This window comes from Phaenicophaeus curvirostris, chromosome 5 (assembly GCF_032191515.1).
Source record: "Phaenicophaeus curvirostris isolate KB17595 chromosome 5, BPBGC_Pcur_1.0, whole genome shotgun sequence".
Lineage (NCBI taxonomy): Eukaryota > Metazoa > Chordata > Aves > Cuculiformes > Cuculidae > Phaenicophaeus > Phaenicophaeus curvirostris.
The window spans coordinates 18,223,398-18,244,655 of NC_091396.1; the positions used below are offsets into that span (position 1 = coordinate 18,223,398).

Consider the following 21,258-nt stretch of genomic DNA (forward strand, 5'->3'; position numbering starts at 1 on the left):
AATCGACATGACCCAGCAATTTTCCAGAAGTTGCACAAACACGAAGGAGGCGGGTGAGGGACAGGGGCTCTGCAACAAAGCCAATGGTCCCCCACCCTAGAGGTGCCCAGCTCATCCCATGGGCTGCTGCTCTCCTCTCCACAAGGCCAGGCACAAGCAAGAGCAGAAAACAAACACCCCCCAGCCCTTAGGACCTGGAAGGGAAAGCATCTGCAAATCCAATCTTACTTTTTTTTTTTTTTCGAGCTAGTCCCGTGGCTGTAAGAGCTCATTTGGGGTGAACGGGGGCAGAGATTAGCTCCATCCACTACCTCCCAAGCCGGCTGGGTGGCACCTCTAAGCCCTGCTGTGACATCCGGAGGGTGGCAAAGAGCCTTTCCCCAAAGCTCAGCACTTCAGCCTGTGGTGCGGGGGACCTCAGGGTCTGCTGGTGGCCACTGCCCCCCGCTCCCCGGGCTCCGATAGACACCAGCACCATCCTCAATGGCTGCAGTTAGCCTCGTACTCCCACAGTGGCATTTCAAGGGGGTGCACATCTGACTTGTTGCTTCCCAAAGGATAGGTTGGATGGGCACATCCAACTTGGCAGGGGCCATGGTATGGGGGTTGGTACTGGATGATCTTTAAGGTCCCTTCTAGCCCAAACCATTCTATGATTCTCTGATTCTGTGATTCTATGATATGCCTGTCTACCCCCCAAACAAGATGGCCTGGAAAGAAGAATCCCACCAGAACTGTGGATGTCCTAGAGCCAGGGTGAAGCACAGGACTAGGAGTCAAACAACTCTGTGGGCCCAGCTGCAAAATTAAACTCCACTGGTGACAGCGGGTGGGTGGCCAAGGTCTGTGAGCAGCCACGGGCTTCGGGCAGGCTGAGCCCTCACTGTGCCAGGCTAGGATGGGGACAGAGTACTGCATCCAGCAGGGTTTTGGAGGCTCTGCCGGTGGCCCCGGACTCTGACTGGCACCTGCACCATCCTCGGCGGCTGTAGATGGCCACAGTGGCATTGCAGGGGGGGCACATCTGGCTTGTCTCCTGCTCTGATGCTTCCCAGACAAGCTGCAGTCTAGGATATTCCTGTCACCCCCCCAATAAACCAGCCCGTAAGGATGACACTCCCCCAGTAAACAAGCCTGTAAGGATGACACCCCCCCCCCCACAATAAACCAGCCGGTAAGGATGACATCCCCCCGTCCCCCCTGAACGGGGGCGTCCTGGGGCGGGGAGAAGCACGGGACTGTCGGGGCAAACGAAAAGAACCCGCATCGGTGACAGCGGGCGGGTGGCGAGGTCTGCGAGCAGCCGCGGGCTCGGGGAAGCCTGAGCCCTCGCCGCGCCGTGTCTTCAGCGGGGCTTGGAGGGGTTTGCGGGGGGCGCTGCCCCCCGTGGAAGAAAGAAAAGCCATTAAACTCGGAGCGAATGACAGAAGCCCCCGGCGACAGGGGAGGCGGCGCGGCGCCCCGGGCGCCTCGTGACGCGGCGCGCGCTGTTTGTCCCCAGCCCCGGGGCTGAGTCACGGGGGGGGGGGGGGTGGGGGGGGAGGCGGGAGGGGACCGGGGGGGGGGGGGGTTGGGCCGCGCCCCGGCGCGCGCACGTGACCCGCGGGCCGCGCTCCGGGCCATCACGTGACCGGCGGAGCCGCGAGCGGCCGCCGCGCCTACAAAAGCGGCGGAGGCGGCGGGCGCGCGGAGTTGGGCCTTCGGTCAGCGCAGCCTCCGCCATGCGGCCCCGCGGCCTCCTCCCGCTCCTCCTGCTGCTGCTCGCCATGGCCGGGCCCTGCGCCGCCATCATCAGGTGAGCCGCGGCGGCCGGCTGGGCCCCGGGACGGGGAGACTGGGGCGTGGGGCGTGCACCCCGGTGCTGGCGCAGTGGCGGCACCTGGGCTTCTCTCGCAGGCATCTTCCCCCCACCCTGCTAAAGCAGGGGGGAGAAGGCTGACGCGCAGACACAGATGGGGGTTCAAGGCTGATGTCCTGCCTGTGGGGTGGTCTCCACTAGCTTCCCCTATTCCCAGCGACCTTTTTACAGCCACTTGTCGCTGCCCCCGACCCCATCCTGCAGCTTTGGCAGTGTGGCATGGTGAGGGTGGTCTGGCACAAACCTGAAACTTGCCTAGCCTCGCCCCGCTGGTTTTGGTGTAGCTGGGTGGGTGTTCCTGCACATGCAGCCATTAACAAGTAGGTGTTTGGCCTCCCCTCACAGGATTCCCCTGACCAAGTTCCCCTCCATGCGGCGGGTCCTGAATGAGGTGGGCAGCGAAATCCCAGACATGACCGCTCTCACCCAGCTCCTCAAGTTCAAGCTGGGCTTTGCTGATGTGGCTGAGCCCACTCCAGAGATCCTCAAGAACTACATGGATGTGAGTACCTCCCCTCTTGCCAACTGTAGCAGACCTCAGTGCGATGCCAACCGGGCAGCTGTCACTTCTGAAGGTGATGGCTGCCCCCAGTGACAGCTGCCTGACCACCATTGCTCTGGGGGTACCTGTCCTGAGGGGAAGGGCAGGACATGCCAGCTTAACCATCCCACCACGGCCAGGAAGGTGAAAGAGGGAGATATGTCAATCCTGTAGGAAAGATTCATGCACTCCTGCTGGCTTGGTGGGTGGTTGCTTAAAGTTGCTCACCATCATTGCTAAACTAAAAATACTAATACTGATAATTATTATAATAATAATAAACAGCTCATTGCCACCCAAGCAGGAGCTTTGGAGCTTCTGTGACCTATTTCCTTTCCCCTTTATCACTAATTAACAATTGCAAATAGAGGCTTGCTTGTTTGCAGTCCTTCCTAGCATCTTCTGGTCTGTTTGGGCTCCGCTTTCTGCAAGGTAGGGGGGTAAAAATTATGCTTTACTGTGTGGGACCTAGGGGCATAAAAGAATGAGTATGATGCGCGGGAGAGGGCCCAGACTGGGCACTAGCTTGTTATGGGACTGGGGATGCAGGACCCTTTCTCTTGTTATTCTTCATCTTCTACATGGCTGTGGGAAAAGCCACCCTCCACCTCCACCTTCTTTGCAGCTTAGGGAGCAAGGAGACCTTTATGGTGGAAGCAGCAATAAAAGGAGTAGCCGGATAAAGGACATGAGGTTTGTCCTTGCCCAGCTGTCAGACGTGTGGTGTTTCCTATTTCTTGGTTCCACACCAGGTAGCCTTGTGGCTCTTGTGCGGTAGGATACAAGCACTAGCTGGCAGAATAAAGCTGCCACTGGATATTCCCCCTGCTCCCCTTCCTGGGGGCTGTTGTCACCCAGCCAGCACCATCCTGCTAGGGCTGTGGTGGGAAGGGCCACTGTTCTTTTTAATCAACCGTGTTGAAAGCCAGGGTGCTAACAGTTATGCCATGATGTTGTATCTTGCAACTGCAGCTTGGGCTACCACTTGGGGATGGGCTGCTCCCTTGTTGCAGGGGGACCAGCCCAACCTGTGATGGGAAATAAGGGACCACTGGGTCCCTCCCAGCCCAGATGAAAATGCTCTTGCAGCTAGAGGAGCTACTGGAATGAATGGCCCAAACACCCCTAGACTGCCCTGTATGGTCCTCACCTGGGATCCTTCGGAGGTCTGTGTATGTGATGTATGGGACCCCTCTAACAGGGCTCATTTTCAAGCCGCAGCAATTATTACAGAGTCACTGGAGGCAAGTGGATTATTAATTACTCAGCAAGCAGCCCCTGCAAACTAAGTGCACTGGAGGTGAACAGCTTTGATAATCCTGTTTTCTCCCCCCACAGCTTATTAAGTACATGAGGGGTGGGGGGAATGGGGTTGGAAGTGCCACAGGGTGACTTCCCTTGCTAGCAGCCTTCTCTCCAGGGCCCTAATCCAGCTGCTAGCCAAGCACAGCATGGCTGTCTGCCCCTTAGAGAGGGCTGGGGAAGAATGGGCATACCTAGTGTGTGCCAAGCATTCTCCATTTACCTTTCTCCTCTCTGGACAGAGGGCTACCTTGCAAACATGTCATCTGCCCATGTTTCTTCCAATACCAGTAAAGATGCACTTGCAGGGCAGAGAGGTATCCATTGGGACTTCTCCCAAATTCTCAGCCCGCAGCCCTAAATCCCTCTCTGGGGGTGATCCTGACTGCCCTTTTCTCCCTCTGGATCAAAGGCATCCTGCTGGATCAAAGTCTTCCAATGCCTGTGACTTGAGCACTTTTTTTGTCCCCACCCTTGGGTCTCACTAGCCCACAGCGAAAGCCCCAGCAGCTATGCATCTACTCCCAGTAAGCAGAATTGCTTCTTGCTGCAACCCACAGTTCCTTTACAAACATGCCAGCAAAGCAGCTTCCCAGCCAGTTTCAGCTTTTCAGTAACACAGGTGTTTGACTTGGCTTCCTTCCCTCTTTTGTTACCCTCTTCCCTACAGTGAACTGCATGCCAGTCTGCAAGACCTTCCCTCTTCTGCCCTGTCTTCCTGCCCCAAAAAGTCCTCCCCCATAAACAACCGTCACACACTTCTCTTATCCTTTTCACACATGCCGTCATGAGGTGTGAGGACTGAATAGGAGCCTGCCTTCCAGAGGACAAAATCTGGGAGCCCATCACTGCCAAATAAAAAAAAAAAAGAGCGGACTAGTGTCTAGATGAGAATCTGATCAGTTTTTCAATCCTAGAAGACTTCTTGGTTCTTTATTTCCTGCTGCTAGCCAGCTGTCTCTGCTCATGGCTTCCTTCTCCTCCTTTGCAGGCCCAGTATTATGGTGAGATTGGCATTGGGACACCCCCACAGAAGTTCACTGTGGTCTTTGACACTGGCTCCTCCAACCTCTGGGTGCCATCTGTGCACTGTCAGCTCCTGGACATTGCCTGCCGTAAGTATCACCAGTGCCAGCTACAGTGCTCAACAGCTTCTCCTTCCCTGCAAAATGCAGATCCTGGTTTTGTAACAGGAGAAACTGAGGCAACAACGTGAAAGGGCTTGCCAGAGGGTGGATGGACTCTTTAGGGTCAGAGCTGGAAATAGGATCCCAGCCTCCCACATCAATCCTTTGTTACTCCCTTCCTGTTTTTTCCCCTCCACATCACCCACGCGCAGCTTCAAACCTTCCCCAACAGCCTCAGCCCTGCAGCTGGGGAGCAGCATCACAGGTTGTGATGTTTCTCCCCAAATTATAGACTGATGCTGCTGTTGCCCTATTGCACAAGGCTAGTAGAAAAAAAGTCAACCTCTTGCCAGATCTGATACAAACTGCCCTAGTTTCTGGTTTATTGCTGCACGGAGCATGTGTGTGCATGTTTCTAGATTTGTAATTAACAAGAGTCAGGTAGGCACAATATGATGACAATATCTTTGGGATTATACTTTTTTTTTTTTTTTTTGCTCTGTGGTGTTCCTGTGCAATAAAGGTCCACAGGTGAAGGGGTCAAACCCAGCTATGTCAAAAGGTCATTTAAAAACCACTGGCTGTGCTGCTTATGCAGAGCAGAGAAACCTGTGGAGTCAACAAATGCAACCATGAAAGACATCCCACAGTGCTTGTGGGCAGGGGGAAGTTTGGACGACTTGTATGGCCCTATAGTGCCCAGAGACAAGTCTTCTTTTTGCGTATGTCACATGAGATCTAGGAAACTGGTAGGGTGGTGAGGCCCAGGCTTGTCTATCTTGGGGCTTCCTGATCTGTAGAAGAGAGCTGGTTTCTCAAGTCAGTGGCAGGGGAGGTACTGGGACCAAAGGGCTTGTTTTATGAATATTCACCAAGACTGATCCCTGCCAGACTGGGATCCAGATGGCCCAGCCAGGGAAGTCCCTGTTTAGCGTGTTGGTTTCTGCAAGGCTCAGCCATGCAGCCAGGCTGGCCAAGCTCATCACGTGTTGCTGCCTAACTCGTGACTCAGGAGGAATCTGTGGAAATCTGCCCAGCCATAAAACCAGGGATATCTTACAGTTCTCAACCCTTCCAAGGGGGAAAAGCAGCTTAGACAAGGGAAATGCCCTTCTCTAAATAAAAAATATTTTGAGCCCTCTGTGCAAAAACCATTGATGGTATAAAAAAAATTCCAGGTAGTCTTAATAAAAGATGAATCCATAAAGTGGAAATGTGCATGCCCAGAGCAGACTATTTTTAAAGTCACTGTTTTTTGCCTTGACACTGGAGAAGTGATTCACTCTGCTGTCTAATGCGTTCTGACACACCAGCCACACAGGCTTTAGGCTTTTAATACCTGGTAGCCAAATCCAATTTAACAGCCAAATTGGATCTGCCCACCTAAAGCATTTCAAATGTCTGGGGAATTGTTAAGCAGGCCTGGCAAATGCTGGGTGCAGGCCTGGCAAATGCTGGGTTCAGGCCCACCCTCACATCATTGAGTGTCTGTTTGTCCTGACCTGGATGGTGTGGAATTAGGTTTTTGGGGAGCCTTAGGTATCAAGGAGCACTAATGTTGTATGTTCCCATGTGTCCCCCACCTGCAGTGCTGCATCACAAGTATGATGCCTCTAAATCCAGCACCTACGTGGAGAACGGCACTGAGTTCGCCATCCACTATGGGACAGGGAGCCTCTCTGGGTTTCTCAGCCAGGACACCGTCACGGTGAGTAATGACTGCCTTCACCCTGAATTTGCCCAGCCTGCTTTCAGCAGAGCACTTGAAGCCAGTTGATTTCAACTCCCTTTTTAATTGTTTTGCTTTTATAGAACGTACTTCAGCGTAGTATTTCCAAGTGCTTTGAACCAAGATGGTGATAATATTGAGGAAGTGACAATGATCAAGGCAAGCAGAGAAGGGGGAAGGTATTAATCAGCAGGTCAGCAAGCTAGGGGCATGAACCAGTGTCTGGCCATCCTTCCAGCCCTCATTCTCCTAACCCTGGGAATTTCCCAGCCTAAGCACACACCAGCACCACTGCAACAGGCTGGTGGTGGTGCCCAGCCTGTTTGTGGCCAGTATCCACGCAATAGTAAATGTCCACGTAGGCAGCTACCCAAACACTGGCCACACATGGGCTCTTCACTACCCCATCCTAGTCCAATGTAGAGAATGGGTGCTTATGTTTGTAGACTGTATGACAACTAGGGAGGGGTTCCCTGGTAGCATTCATGGCCAGGTTGAGGCAACCAGGCTGCTGGTGGTTGCTTCCCATCATTTTGTTTTCAGTGAGCAAAGGCTGAGCTTTCTGTCCTGTGAAGGGCAGGCAACTTTCACAACTGCTTCCCAGGTACAGATGCTTGTGAGAGCTTGCCAGTTGCCAAATGTCAGCAGCACACGTGCTCCCAGATTATTTGGTCTCCTGTCAGGGATAAGAGCATATGTTTGCCTTGCAGGAGGGAGACAAAGCAAAAGTTTTGAAAAAGCACGTAGATTTAGGGATTTAGAGTTTTACATGTTAGGTTCAGCTGAAAAGGTTTGGCTTACCAGTTTCATCGGGATCAAAAGAAAAATACCCAAGAGAAGCTCAAGGTGGGTAGTTCATGCAAGGAGCACTCCTTAGGCCATCCTTACAGCAGGAAAATCTCAGACTAACCTGGAAGCACCAGCCTTTGCCTCTGTCTTGTGTCCAAAGATGTCAGCAGCTCAGGCTGGGTGAAGGACCCTCTTTGCGGGGAGAAGGTTTTTAATGGGCTTGGTGAACCCTGAAAATCAGTGCAAACAAGGCTGTGGAGGATAACTCCAGGGGCTGCCAGCAGCTTTGCACATCTGGTTTTGCGCTCTGCCCCTGCAGCCCACTGAGCTTCAGGACTATTTTCAGTTTCGTTTCATGCCATTTATTTCCTGCATCCCTTGCTTCATTTAGAAACACCCTGCTGCAAAAAAAAGCTACCCATCCAAGCCTTCCTGCAGCTCTTGCCAAATGAAAGCACCATGCACATAGCGTTAATAGGTTCTCATATATGAGATTTGAAAAATACAGACAGAGCAGGCAGAGGCATCTGTTTGTCCCAGTAATGGATTGGAGCAGCAAGGCAAATAGTGAATTTTATTGTCCTGTGAAAATGTGGGCTGGTTTAGGCACTTCCTGGTTTAGTGCAGGGGCTGAAGTGAGACAGAAGGAAAATAGCGGATTTTTCTTTTTTTTTTTTTTTTTTGGGATGGGGGTGCTGGGGGGAATAATTATCACCCTAATGGCTGCTTGCTAATTAGCTTTCCACTTCCCAGTGGCTCAGAGGAAGGATTTTGTGCCTAAGCTTGTTTGGGAAGTGGGGATGGCTCTTGGCAGCCAGCACAGCTTGTAGAATTTGGCTTCTGTCTGGGCAGAAGGAAGAGAAACCTCTTGCTTGAAGCCTGAGCATTGTCATGCTTGCAGTACACAGGAGCAGGGGTGACTCGGGGGGCCAGGGGCATTCAACTTGGACACCAAGAAGCTTCCTGATGCACAGCATCTTGTAGGCAAGCTCCTAGTCAGGTGTAGTCTGGAAATAGAGGCATTGAAACAGCCTTCAGGGTGACCCTCTAGGCTTCAGCCATCCCAGTGGGTGGAAACAGCATCTGACTTAAAGGTGCTGATTGGCAGGTGATCCAGAGTCTCTCAGCCCTATTTTTGGTTTTTTTGAGAGGGTCATAAGCTCATATTGAACATCCTCTCTCCTTCTGTGGAGGAATAATGCCTTGTAGCACAGCACTCTTGGTGCTGCTCACCCTTCAAGGAGCAGCAGGTTCAGCCAGCCTTCTGCTGCTTGGACATCTCATTCCAACCTTGAGATGTCCTTCAAGGAGAGCAAAGGAAGCATCACCATCCATGGGGCATGAATTCTCTCCTGGGGCTGCAGTGCCAGTACAAGGCACAGGAGATGCCCCTACTTGCCTCTCTCATGTGCCTCTGCCTAGAGAGGAGCCCAAACCCTGGTGCCAAACGAGGCCACAGAGGCCCTTGCCTCTAGTCCACTTTCACCATCCAGCCCTTGCCTGTTTGGCTAAGGCTGTTAACAAGGAGGCTGGGTGAGCTGTGGGGTGCCAGCACCTGTCTGCAAAGTGCTGGAGGGCCACTGCCATGCAGTCATCCACTGGGAATGATTTTCAGTTGCTCCATGTCTGAGCAAGAGCCAGCTGAGGGATGGAGATGAAGGTTTTGTCACCTGGTGCCAGTGCTCTGCTAAAGATGCTCTTTGGTTTCAGTCCTGCTGAGGATCAAGTGGAGGCAGGGGCTGCTGAGATCCCCCACTGCCAGGCAGATATCTGCCTCCCTCTTGGGATGTGCAACCAGGGCAGTAATCGAGCAAACCTGGCACTTGGTTTTATCAGTCTATTGCTTTTTTTTTTTTTTTTTAAAGTAGAATCCTTATCAAACTTTACAAGCTGCTGCAGGACCAGCTGTGCCAAGCAGTGGAGCAGCGGGTTTTGTAAACCTGCAGCATGCAACTGGGGCGCTTGCTACGTGCCAGTGAGCGGATGCATTGCTGTGAGCTGTTTCACCCCACATCCTCTCCTGTGGCTTTTAGCTTTTGCAAGGCTCGATCGCCCTTTCCTAGCGCGAGCCTCCAGTACCATTAAAGCAAATGCTGCCAGCCTTGTACTGTCTAACCCTGGGGGAGTATTAGTAATTTACAGAGATCGTTATCTGCCATCAGGTAGGAGATGCCAGCTTTTCAGTCCAGCCTGGTTCACTGCAGGGCTGCTAGCTGGAGGCTGAGAGGCTGAAACCGTCCTAGCACGGATGCTAAAATTGCCTGTGGTCAGCCAGAAGCTCAGAAATCTCCTGAACCACTAGAGCCAGGAACCAGCAGACATGTCCTACTCCCCATCAGCAGAGCTATCCTGGTTTTTGTAATCTTCTTTCTGGGGAATCTGCCCTTGTGGGGCATTTTGTCTTTCCAATGGGGAATGCCACTTCTTATAACTGGCAAGAGAGATGACCTTTGCCTTCATAGTACTCCAACTGCTATTTTTGAGCTTTGTGCTCAACCTCACTTTCCTGGCTGGGTCTTCTGCCCTCCCATGGGAGGTCTTTGCAGGCTGGTGGCTCTTCTGGGAGATGCAGCGATATCCTGGGGATGTCTCTTATGTAGCAGAGATCACAGGGGTCATTGGCAGAGGTGAAAGGGATTTGTGCTCCCAACCAGGGATGGGTGCAGCACCCGAGGAGGTAGGACACGGAGAGGACTTAGATGCCCAGGGTGGAAAAGAGCATTAAAGGCACAGCAAAAGAGCTTTTCAAACTGGGAGGGAAGTTTGAAGTAGGAGATAGGGGAAGAAATATAGGGGGAACAAAATGATACAGAGCCATTTGTGCAAAGAGGGAGGAGCTGCAAAATGGCATGGCCAACTGCTGGGACCCACCAGAAAGCTGAAAGTGTTGACTGAGGTGAACAAAAAAGTAGGGGGGGGCTCCTGCCTGCAGATGTACATTGAGCTTTTGCAGGGACTCAGGAGGTGCCACTGTGCAGCTAGCATGGCCTGCCTCTCCTTCGGGGAGAGTACACCAGGGTATCTACAAATGCAAAGGTGAAAGCAGGCAGGATTGTGGCAGCATGCTGAGGGATACGCTGCAGCCTGTCTTTAGTGAGATCCCATTTCTACTGTAGTTTCCTGAGTCAGTTTTCTTTACAATCTGCTTTTTGCTTTCTTCCCCATGTTCCCTCAGCTCGGGAACTTGAAAATCAAGAATCAGATCTTTGGGGAAGCTGTAAAGCAGCCAGGCATCACGTTTATTGCTGCCAAATTTGACGGCATCCTGGGCATGGCATTCCCGAGGATCTCTGTGGACAAGGTCACCCCTTTCTTCGATAACCTCATGCAACAGAAGCTGATCGAGAAAAACATCTTCTCCTTCTACCTGAACAGGTAGCGTTTGGTTTGGTGGTGCATCTCTTGTTGTAAGGGCAGGCCCAAACAGGTGTTTCTCCATGTGACCTGGTAGCACCTCTTGCTGTGTGCTGGTTTGAACTCTGGCCAGCACCACTGAGAAAGTCTCAGCAATGTCTGTTCTGCTTACTGCTTTTAAGTAGGAAGGAAAGTAGAAATGCAGCCATTTTACTGATTAAAAGCTGGGTAGGTCTGCTATCACATTTCTTAACTGATGAAGAGACAGAGGGTGTTTCCAGAGGAAGGAGGAATAAAAATAAACACAGTTGTGATCATGAGACTGCACGCTGCTAGTGCAGACCCTGTTAGATGGGTAAACACAGACCCAGTTTGTTGCCAAAATCCTTGAGCCACCTGGCCACCAGCATGTCACCTCCCAGGCAAGTGTGCCCCTTACCAGTCATCATTAGTGATGGGGCTCATGCTCCCTCACTCCCCAGGAAACCCTCCTGCACAGCCCCAAACATGTTGGCACCCACAGCTGCTCCCCATAGCACACCCCATCGCCCTCCTGGCACTGCAGAGGGAGACTCTGAACTACTTCAGCCCAAAAAGTAGCACACTGGGAGCAGGGAGGGTAGAGAGGGCTGCTGCTGGCCATTCAAGTGCCAGCCCTCCCCCCATCACCATATTTCTTCCCATCTGCTCGGCAGCGAGCTTTTATCTGACAGTAACCTTGAGGATTCAGCTCTAAGGCTGCTGCCTGGCGCAGAGTTGGGTGCAGATAACGCTGCATCAGCCATGTACACGGGTGTTTGTTACAAGCCGATTATTTGGGGAGTCCCTGCACCAGTGCTTAGTTTCCCTTTGCTGTCCCGCTTCTCTGCAGCGAGTTTCTCAAGTTGTCTGTGTGAAAGCACAAAGCAGAAAGCTGAAAGATGCTTCAGCTGGGCCAAGTTACTGCCGTTTCCCCACCCCAGAGTATCTTGCAGTTTCTGTCTTTATATTGACATATTATAGAACAACATAAGTTGTCTGTCTCCAGTGCTGCTAGTGCCGTGCTTCACCCCAAAGCACCCTGGCATGTGGTTTTGGGGCACGTAGAGGAGGTCATTCTTGCTGTGCTCCTGATTTTCACAATTTTGGGTTGTTTTGTTTTCAGAGATCCTACCGCTCAGCCTGGCGGTGAGCTTCTCCTGGGAGGAACTGACCCCAAGTATTACAGTGGTGACTTCAGCTGGGTCAACGTTACACGCAAGGCTTACTGGCAGGTCCACATGGATGCGTAAGTTCCCCTTCCACCTGACTATGTGTGCAGACAGCTCACACCTGTAACACATCCACTCCTTTATTTAAAAAAAAAAAGGCGATTCAAATCACACCTTAAGAATGGGTTGTTTGCCTCTAGAAGAGCAGAAGAGGCAGAAAACAACAACAGATGTTGTGCAAAGTCCTTTCCTCTTGTTTATGGCTTGGCACTTGAAAATGCCTGCCGCACCCTTGCAAAGTGGGGAAAAAAAAAGGCATGTCCTACTTCCAGGCAGGGTGAGCCCCACAGATTAAACCTCGACTTTGCTCAGCTCTCAGTGAGGACAGAGCTGTATTGCTCACTTGCTCACAGCTCCAGAGGAACAGGATGAGGCTCAGGGAAGACAGCCCTTGACTGAAGGGCACTGCATGGCAATCAGCGCTCATTGTTGGAGGCAGAGGGGTGGAGAGCGGGCTGAGCTGCCGGCCGCCAGCTCTGCGGTCTATTCTGAGCTTTCCCACGTGATGGGAACTTAAAAGCGGCCTGTGATCAGAGTGTGCCCTTTCCCTGGGGATTGCATCCCTCCTCAGTGCAGGGTTTCAGTTCTCATCTTCGCCTAGTCCTGCCACATTTGCAAAGTGTGGCAGACCCTTGGCTGGAAAGCTTTATCTGTCCGTGCTGCTGTGAAATGTGATGCCGTGAGGAAGCCAAGCAGCTCCTGTCTTGACCCTTTGATGTACACAAATCCTTGCCTTGCCCAAGACCTCCTCAGCTGTCCCTTTAACCCTTTGCTTTTTACAGTAGTACAGGTAAAACATGAGTCCCTAGTGCATTGCCCTTAGCTCACTTACATGTCCATTAGTCGTGGTGGTCGGCAGACAGGGTATGCAGGCAGCAGGCAAGTCTTTGCCTGTTATTCCTTGCAGCCTTTGCTGGGAGGCCTGTAATTGTTGTCTTCTATCTGGGCATCTCTTTCCAGGGTGGACGTTGCCAATGGGCTGACTCTGTGCAAGGGGGGCTGTGAGGCCATCGTGGACACAGGAACCTCACTCATCACTGGCCCCACCAAGGAAGTGAAGGAGCTGCAGACAGCCATCGGTGCAAAACCGCTCATCAAAGGCCAGGTGAGGCCAGGCTGGGAAAGTAGAGATCTGTGCCCATTGTGGTATCCACACTGATGTCTTGACTTGCACCCAGATCCTTCTAGAGACTTCGGTTGTCTTCTTCCTCTGCTCTCCATCCATAGCCTCAACTCCTAGAAAAGCCCCTGGCATAGCAAAAATGTTTAGATGCTGGGTAGCATTTGATGCCCCGCTCATGTTCACAGTAGAGAGCTTAGTCCCATGAACTTCAGGAGGCTTTAGGTCACCTCTGCCACCTGTCTCCAGGAGGAAGAGGTAAGGGGGCATGAGTTGCACCTAAGGCCAAGGATTCATGTTAATGTGAGTCCAGAGGGACTTCAATACAGATAAATTTAATGTAAATGACAGCCCTTCCCTGCAAAATTTGTAACCATCTTGACTAATATCACAAGGTCAACTCTCCTCCCTGAGATTGTGAGGACCACCTAGAAAGGATGCTGTACTTTGAAGCCCCACCCAAATGACAAAGCCATGAGCACTTGTAGGGCTTTACTGCAGTGTGGGCAGACCCCACGCTGCAGCAACAACTGGCTTAGACTGCTATCTTCCCAAGACTCACCAGTGTTAATTAAACTGGCTTTGTCTGTTTATCACACTGAGAGTCCCTGTCTGTTCCTCGGCTGTATCAAACCCCATCTCCCTCTCCTGTTGCAAAGGAAAGACCCCAGCACTGCTGCATCAGGTGCTGTGGCCTGGGGCTTAGCAGAGCAGAGCCAGATATTGAACCCAGGATCCTTTGGCTCCATCCCTATCCCTAAAAGCCTCTGGCCCATCAGCTTGCAGCCCTGGACAAGGAGCAGCTCTCTTCCTCTAGCTCAGGCCTCTTCTGCACCCTGAGATGAGCAATTCTTGAGGAAATCCACAGCAAAGATATGGTTGTGCCTCAGAGTGACCATGCCCTTTCCTGAGGGCGTAGGAGCTACTACCTAAAACCTTTACCGTTTCTCTTGCAGTATGTGATCCCATGCGATAAGGTGCCGTCTCTGCCTGTTGTCACACTAACACTAGGAGGGAAACCCTACCAGCTCACTGGAGATCAGTATGTCTTCAAGGTGTGTACAAGCAGCTTTTGTCAGCCCTACACTTTTTCTGCAATGCCTAACTTTTGCCTTCTCAACTCAAACCTCAACCAGAAAATTCCGAGAGCAGCAAAAGCAAGGCTGGAGGTGGCACTTGAGAAAATGCCTGAAAGGTTGAGGTGATGGGGTGATGACACGGGGGTGGTGACTCATGGACCCAGACAATCCCACTAAAGTCCTGCAGGAATGAGACCTTGCACGATGCTCATGGGGGACAGCAGGATGGGAGAGAACGGGCAGACTGGCTGTTGCTTCACTTCCTACAAATATGTTGCCCTTTTCTGCTGGATTCTGGAGCTGTGAGGCCAGCCTTGTCATAACAAAGGCCACCAGCCTAGCTTTTAAGCCATCAAAGTCAACTTGCAAGGACCGTTTTTGTGCAGAATTTCAACAACGGCTCTCATTCAGAGCTGCACGGGCTGGGAGGTTTATGGACACGTGCAGCTTTACTTAATGTTTTGCTGAATAAGGGCTCTGGGAGGGGGAGCTGGGTTTGGAGCTGTGGGAGCAGCAAGTTGGGAGTTACTTTTGCAGCCTGTAGATCACAGGCTGGAAGCGGCTGAGGTGTAGCCGGTGTCGGCAGGTGTTATTGCTGAGCCTGTGAGGTTCAGGGAAGGAGAGGACCTTCTTGGGCTGAAGCTCTCATTCTTCTCTGTAGGTTTCTGTACAAGGAGAGACCATCTGCCTGAGTGGCTTTTCAGGCCTGGATGTCCCGCCTCCTGGGGGCCCACTCTGGATCCTGGGGGATGTCTTCATTGGTCCCTACTACACCGTCTTTGACCGTGATAATGACTCTGTTGGCTTTGCCAAATGTGTCTAAGCGCCTGATCCCCCACTGCCTCTGCCACATACACACTTACACACATGCACAGGAGCCACAGAGAAAGATTACCAGGATTAGAAATCCAGTAAGTGGAAAGGAAAAAAAAAAAGAAAAAATTGAACTAGATTTAAAATTACATGGAAAATAGTCATTAGTGCCCTGCTAGCTACTTTTTCTCCTCCATTGAGTAGGTGGTGCTGGGAGGTCTGTATTTGACCACTCCAGCTGGAGTAGCCCTTGCTTTACTGCCATGTCTTCCAGTATTTGTTTTTAAGAATGATTCTCAGAGCTGAACAAGACCCTCTCGCATCTCCCAGCCCTGGTGTCCTTCCTGCGGGGCAGCTGGCTAGTGCCAGCCTCTGGCATCTCTGTTACTGCACAGGCACTGTGTGGCTGCTCTCGGGTCTGGGCTTCTGCACTGGGAGAGAAGTATGGGGAAGGCTGTCCAGCTCGTTATTTATTTATTCTTGCTTTTTCACTTAGGAAGTGGGGGAGCAAAAGGTGAGGAAGAGTCCATCTTCATCACCCCTCCATGACAGGTTGAGGCAGTGACCACTAGGTCATTTCTCAATGGGCTTGTGCTGGCTTGGTCCTAGGAGGGCACATCCTGGGCTGGAGCAATGGGGGATTGCAATAGTGTGCACAAGGATTAAGTTTTGGAGCCCAATGGCTCTGGTGATGTGTTTTTGCGTAGCGATGGCACTAGTGACAGAGCTGGAGGTGTGGTGCCCGCATGCCAGACCCAACAGGACAGGGAGGGGGCTACAGTCAGTGGGACTCTTCAGCGAGTACAAATACGAAAAGGATCAAGATAAGATTTAATGGTTGTCACTTGAATTCATGGCCATGAAGACCTGGCTTTCTGCTGAGCAAAGTCACTTGGCACAGGTTCTGTTGAGCTTGGTGGACTTCTCCCAGGTTCCCAAAACCACAAATCTTCCCATCTTCGTCCACGGCCAGTGAGTTGAGAATAATGTCTTTAACACCCTCCTTCCTTGCCTTCCACCTTGCTAATGCTGGTGAGAGCTCTATTCATGTCCACCTGTGTTGCAGATAGAGTAAGGCACAATCCTGCTTCAGAGAGTTTGTAGCTAATTTAGCTGTGCTTGCAGATCCTCCTGGAGAGTTGAGATCTGCACATACGGAGCCACTTGCTTCACTGGAGTGGCATCAGTAGGCAAATGCTAGTGGAACTGGGTGTACAATAAAGTGAGTTTTAAAGCAGAAGAGAGTTTGCCAAGAATCCCAGCCCATGCTGGGAGTAAAAGACTTTTGTTCTCCCAGTATTCTGGATCAGGTTCTGAAGTTGGGGAGTGGCAGCAGGTGATAGGTAAAGCTGAGGGTGGTAAGAGGACCAGATCAGCACCAGCCATGACCCCAGACAAGGAAAAACAGATGATGAAATCTTGGCTCCCCAAAATTCACTGATAATCCTGCCAGAAGTACCACTGGGGCCAAGGGAGTTCCTGATAAAGGTCTTTGGACAGGGGGTGAATAGGTGGTTATGCCCAATGCAATACATGTACATCATTCCCAGTTTTTAATTCATTGTGAACATCAGAGGTATGGATGGGGAAAATGTTTTGTGGTGAGATGTAGGGGGACAGTGAGCACATAGCCTGCAGATGTCACCTGTCTCCACCCTCTGCAGCTAATTAGTTTGGCTCTATAACTATGCCTAATGCCTTGGAGGGGTCTGATGTGGACAGTTAGGGACAGGCCTGGGCACACTTCTGATGTTTGTATTGTGCCCTGCAACCCTGGATGCAACAAATGCTGCTCCCAAAGTTTGCTTGTGCCTGCTTATTGTCTTTGTCTGCAGCCTTGCATCTGGACACCCAAGAATATCTGTTGGAAGACTAGCAAGAGAACAGTAGCGTGTTACTAAAAAAAATCCACTATCAGTAGGTACTCAAACCAGCAGATATTCAGCACTTCTCTAGAGAGCCCCAGTTTCACACCAGTTAAGTGCCCAGAGCTTCTCCAAGTCCTGCTGTATGTTTCCCAGCTGCAAGATTTCTGAATCATGGCAAGACAGAGACAGCTTCTCAGGTACTTGCTAATTAGACTCAATGTGTAAGGGGAAGCCTGATGCTTAGCTGACTGTGGGCTTTGAACATTTTTGGTGTCAAGCTGTTGGACTGTGGTTCTGCTGGGCGTGCAATCCTTTATGCCATTTGTGACGGCTTCTGCTGTAACCCAAGGCTGGTCTGATATGTGTACTCAGGCAGACAGGAGACTGCTGCCTGGGGAAAGAGCGAGGCCCAAAATGATGCCCTGAGTGACTTACTGTAGGACAGGCTGGAGGAGTGGTTCATTGTAGTCTTCCCTGAATGAGTCTCCTCCCTTTATTCTTTTATTTGCATTTTTAAACCAAACTCTAACTGCGTGACTGTTTTTTTTAATCTAATTTGCTGATGGACTTACTGTATCAACATAGAAAATTGAAACAAAAAAATACAGTGTTTCCCCTCCTTAACTCTGAGAGTTGTCTTTCCTTAAGCAGTTTGAGATGTCAAACTTTCTCAGCGTCTCCCCAACCTGTATGCCTGTCTCAGTAAATCTGGTCACCTGCTCAGGTTACCCATCTATGTTTCAGAAGGGCTCCTCCCCTTCTCTTTGATAAGGAGACATGCACAGAGCCTGTCAGTTTCTTTTTCAATGTATTAAAAATTAGCCTTTTCAGGATGGCTTGACCATGTCATCTGCCTGACCAAGCACCATGGGAGTGGCAGGCACTCCCAGCGTATCTCCTAGTCTACAACCTTCTACTGGGGCCACATCTCTCTGGCTGAGTACTGCCAAGGGTAGTCCTAGAGGGTACTCCCTTGGGTCTCTGAGCCAGCTAGAATGAGCTCTGCTCAACTTGGGACACAGCGTGGTACTGTAGCAGCCAAAGCAGGACTACAGTTTTGAAGTCCAGCGTAAAACCCACTAGGAAGTGCAGTTTATGCTCCCAGAGCCTGGTGATGAAGAGCATGGTTGGGTTTTTTTTTCAAAATGTAGGAAAAATCCATCTGTTTTGCCTGGCTGTGTGATTTTTAGTCCTGGTGCTGCTGTATGGGAGCTGGAGACTCCAATGTAGAATGAAGGCTCCATGTGCCAGGTGGAAGATAAGAGCTAATCCCTACTTTGAAAAAAGCATCATCTACATAAGCAAGATGGATACAGCCAAGTTCCATCCTGTTTTCTGAGCGCAGATGTAAGCACACTGAGAGCTTAACTGATTTCCCCATTGGCACGTCCCGAGCCTCTGTTCCCCCAGGATGCCTTAATACCCCGATCAGCTGTTCTCCTACATTAAAGAGATGGATTTAACCCGAAAGGGCTGGCTGGGTCCTTAAAACCAATCATGTAGCCCACCATTCCTCAATAGCTTAAGGGGGGAACAAGTCATCCACTGCCAAATTTATCAACAGAAATACGAAGGCGTTGCTTCTGCTCGGAAGATTGTGCCTAAGCTTTTAATCGTGCCATGAGTACTGAATGTTATGTCTCAGCACAATCACAGGCCTGATCATGGCCAAGAGCTGGAGAAGCCAAGAGTCAGAGTTGTCCACCCATGCTTTTCCAGCAGGGAGTAGAGCACATTCCACCCTGTGAGCAACCTGCACACTGCTTGCACAGCAAATGCTCAGGTTTACACCAGCCCTTCCATTTACTGTGCTGTCTATGCAGAAGTCCGTGCTGATGACAATTTGATAACTCTTTATTACATGTCTCTACTGATGCAAAGAAGATTTTTTTTTATTATATGTTCTCATGAGTAGTAGGGCACCAGGCCCTGACCCTCAGGGCTCTCTTCATGGGCCTGATCCTTCTCCAACCTGCTCTGTTTTGGCAAAGCCCACTCAGACAAGGACCTCCCCAAGGAAAGGGAGGATGAGACCCCTCATTTATGGAGATGACTCGCTCATCTGGTTGGCTCAGCAGTTTGTTCCTTTGGGAACTATTTTTACACACTGTCAATGACTAAGAATGCTGTTTTGGGGGTTGATGGCTTTTTCTTTTTCCGCTCTTTCTTGAGTTTATTTTTAGATTCCTTTAGGAGGGAAAAGAAGCAGACTGAAAGCTTAGAGGACAGGAGACGGGGATCAAGGGAGAGTGGGGAGATGGCATTTACCCCTCCAAGCCTCAGAGCACCTTACTGCTTATGGGGCGTAGCAACCAGTTGAGGAAATTTATAGAAGGAATAGGAAAGAGCATTCAGGAGGTTGTGGGCTTTCTCCTTCAAAAAAAAAACGGGTGGATCCTGGTAATGGTTTTCCAGAGTAGGATTTGAGATGGAAGACTTTCTCACGGGTCTTACAGCACTTGATTATGCTACAGCCCAAATCTTTAACACGATTACAGGAGAATTGCTTTGGGGCAGGAAACATCTTTCTAGTCTGTTCATCCCATGCTTAGCACAAGGGGATGCCGTTCTTGATGCCACAGTATTATGAGTGATTATTCATAATCATCCCAGCTTTTATTTGAAATAAAAGTGGTCGTAGACCTTATGTTTCAAGGCTTACACACATGACCTTTAAAGACTCCCAAAAAACAGGAGAAGTGTTAAAATAATGCAGAATATTGAGGGGGGTTTATTTGTTGTGTCGTTATTTTCTAAGCCAGTTCCCTAATTCTGAAGAGTCACATGAATGTTTTTTGACCCAGTGGTGTTGCATATGTACCATTGTGACCCGCAGTAATAAACCTCTCACTGCTCACACTTAGCATTGAGAAAGATGATGAATTGCCAACCCAAAGACCCAGAAGTGCTCTGTAAACTGTAAGGCTGGCCTGGTACCAGAGAAGAGAAAAAGCAGCCATTCAGCCTCCCTGACCTTTCATTCCTATTCACACCGGGGAATGCACCAGCTTCTGTTGACCCCACATTCCTCTACACCACCCTGCTGCCTCCTCTTGCCTCCTCCAGTCCCCTCTTTGACCTTTTTCTTTGCTCACCCTCCATCCCTGTCTGATATTAAGAAGAGAAGCAGTCCTACAAATGCAACTTCCCTCGGACAAGTGAACAGCAGCCTCATCAGTAGCTCCTATGGCAAACAGCAGTTTGTATCTAAGGGGTTTCATTGTTCCTCCTGAGCCTGAAGGAAGGATGCTGTACACAGCCATGTGTTGCCCAGGTTTGTCCAAGCCCTCCAGAACAGCTGACAACAGCTGGCAGTGGCTCTGCCTTCCTGCAAACATCTTAATCCCACGGGAACATCCTTTTCACCCCAGCACTGCTTCTGCTCTTCAGCAGCTTCCTGGAGAGCCCTAGGTCTTGTCACAGGCAGCCATAGCACTAATAAAACCCTCTTTACTTTGGCAGGACCCACTATCACTCTGGCAAATGTCAAATCAAAGGGCAATTTGGCCTTTTTTAACCAGTGCAGGTGCCTTCAGAGGGATTACGCTAGCCTTATGCAAACTGGACCCCCTCCAGCCTGGGAGTGCTGTAGACACACAAGAAGTCCCCTTCCATCACAGTAACCCATGGGGATGAACATGGGTTGGGCGCCCAAACGCAGGAGCCAAACTTGCCTGTGAACAGCTGAGTGAATGAATTACCATACTTATTTCTTAGCTCAGCACTTTGTGGGTAGGCTTAAGGCGTTTCCAGAGGGTTTCCCTCCCCCTGCATGCACAAACTTATGTTCTATCCAGCCTGTTTCCAGTATCCTGGGATGTCTCTATGCCCCTTCCTCAGCACCCCTTCGAATGGGCTGTTGCCTCAAGGCCACCTGTGCTGGGCTCGGCTTGTCTCTGCTTCTGCGACGTGACACACCATGTCCTCATATCCTCACCCTCCCCGCACCACAGCTGTGTCCTCCCAAATGACCTGCAAGCCGTCCCTGTGTGGCACCAGCTGTTCTCCAGCACCATGTCCCTGGGGGGATGCTACTGCAGCACCCCAGAATCAGATTTCCATGCAGCTCCCAGGGCAATTTTAACAAGAGGCACAAGCATTTCCCTGATCCTGTGCCAAGGCTGGGCACCGCCAGATCCTCCTGGGCTCGTCCATCCTTCCTGACATCCCCACCGTCCTCTTCTAAAGCAACCTCATGTCCTGTGTGTTGCTGCCAGAGGGCTCCTGCATTGGGATTTGCTCAGTGCTGGCAGAATTTATCACCCCGCACAGAGGATTTATCACCTCTCCATTCACCCCCTAGAACCAGAGCACTTTTTCCCTCAAAGTGCTGCATGGCTCCCACCTCCCCTCGCCACACTGTCTCAATCTCCCCCACATGCCCCTGCCACGCTTGCTTTAGGTTTTTCACCCAGGCTCATGGGAGCA

The 21,258-nt window shown here is 50.9% G+C and overlaps 1 protein-coding gene across 1 annotated transcript; it reads left to right on the top strand.

The window, feature by feature from the left end:
* Positions 1-1,658: 1,658 nt before the first annotated feature.
* Positions 1,659-17,454, top strand: CTSD (cathepsin D). Its single transcript, XM_069857852.1, has 9 exons — positions 1,659-1,795; positions 2,204-2,360; positions 4,693-4,816; positions 6,418-6,536; positions 10,522-10,721; positions 11,845-11,967; positions 12,911-13,055; positions 14,027-14,125; positions 14,811-17,454. The coding sequence occupies exons 1-9, from the start codon at positions 1,722-1,724 to the stop codon at positions 14,970-14,972; spliced, it is 1,203 nt and encodes a 400-aa protein (XP_069713953.1). The 5' UTR covers positions 1,659-1,721; the 3' UTR covers positions 14,973-17,454.
* The last annotated feature ends 3,804 nt before the right edge of the window (positions 17,455-21,258 follow it).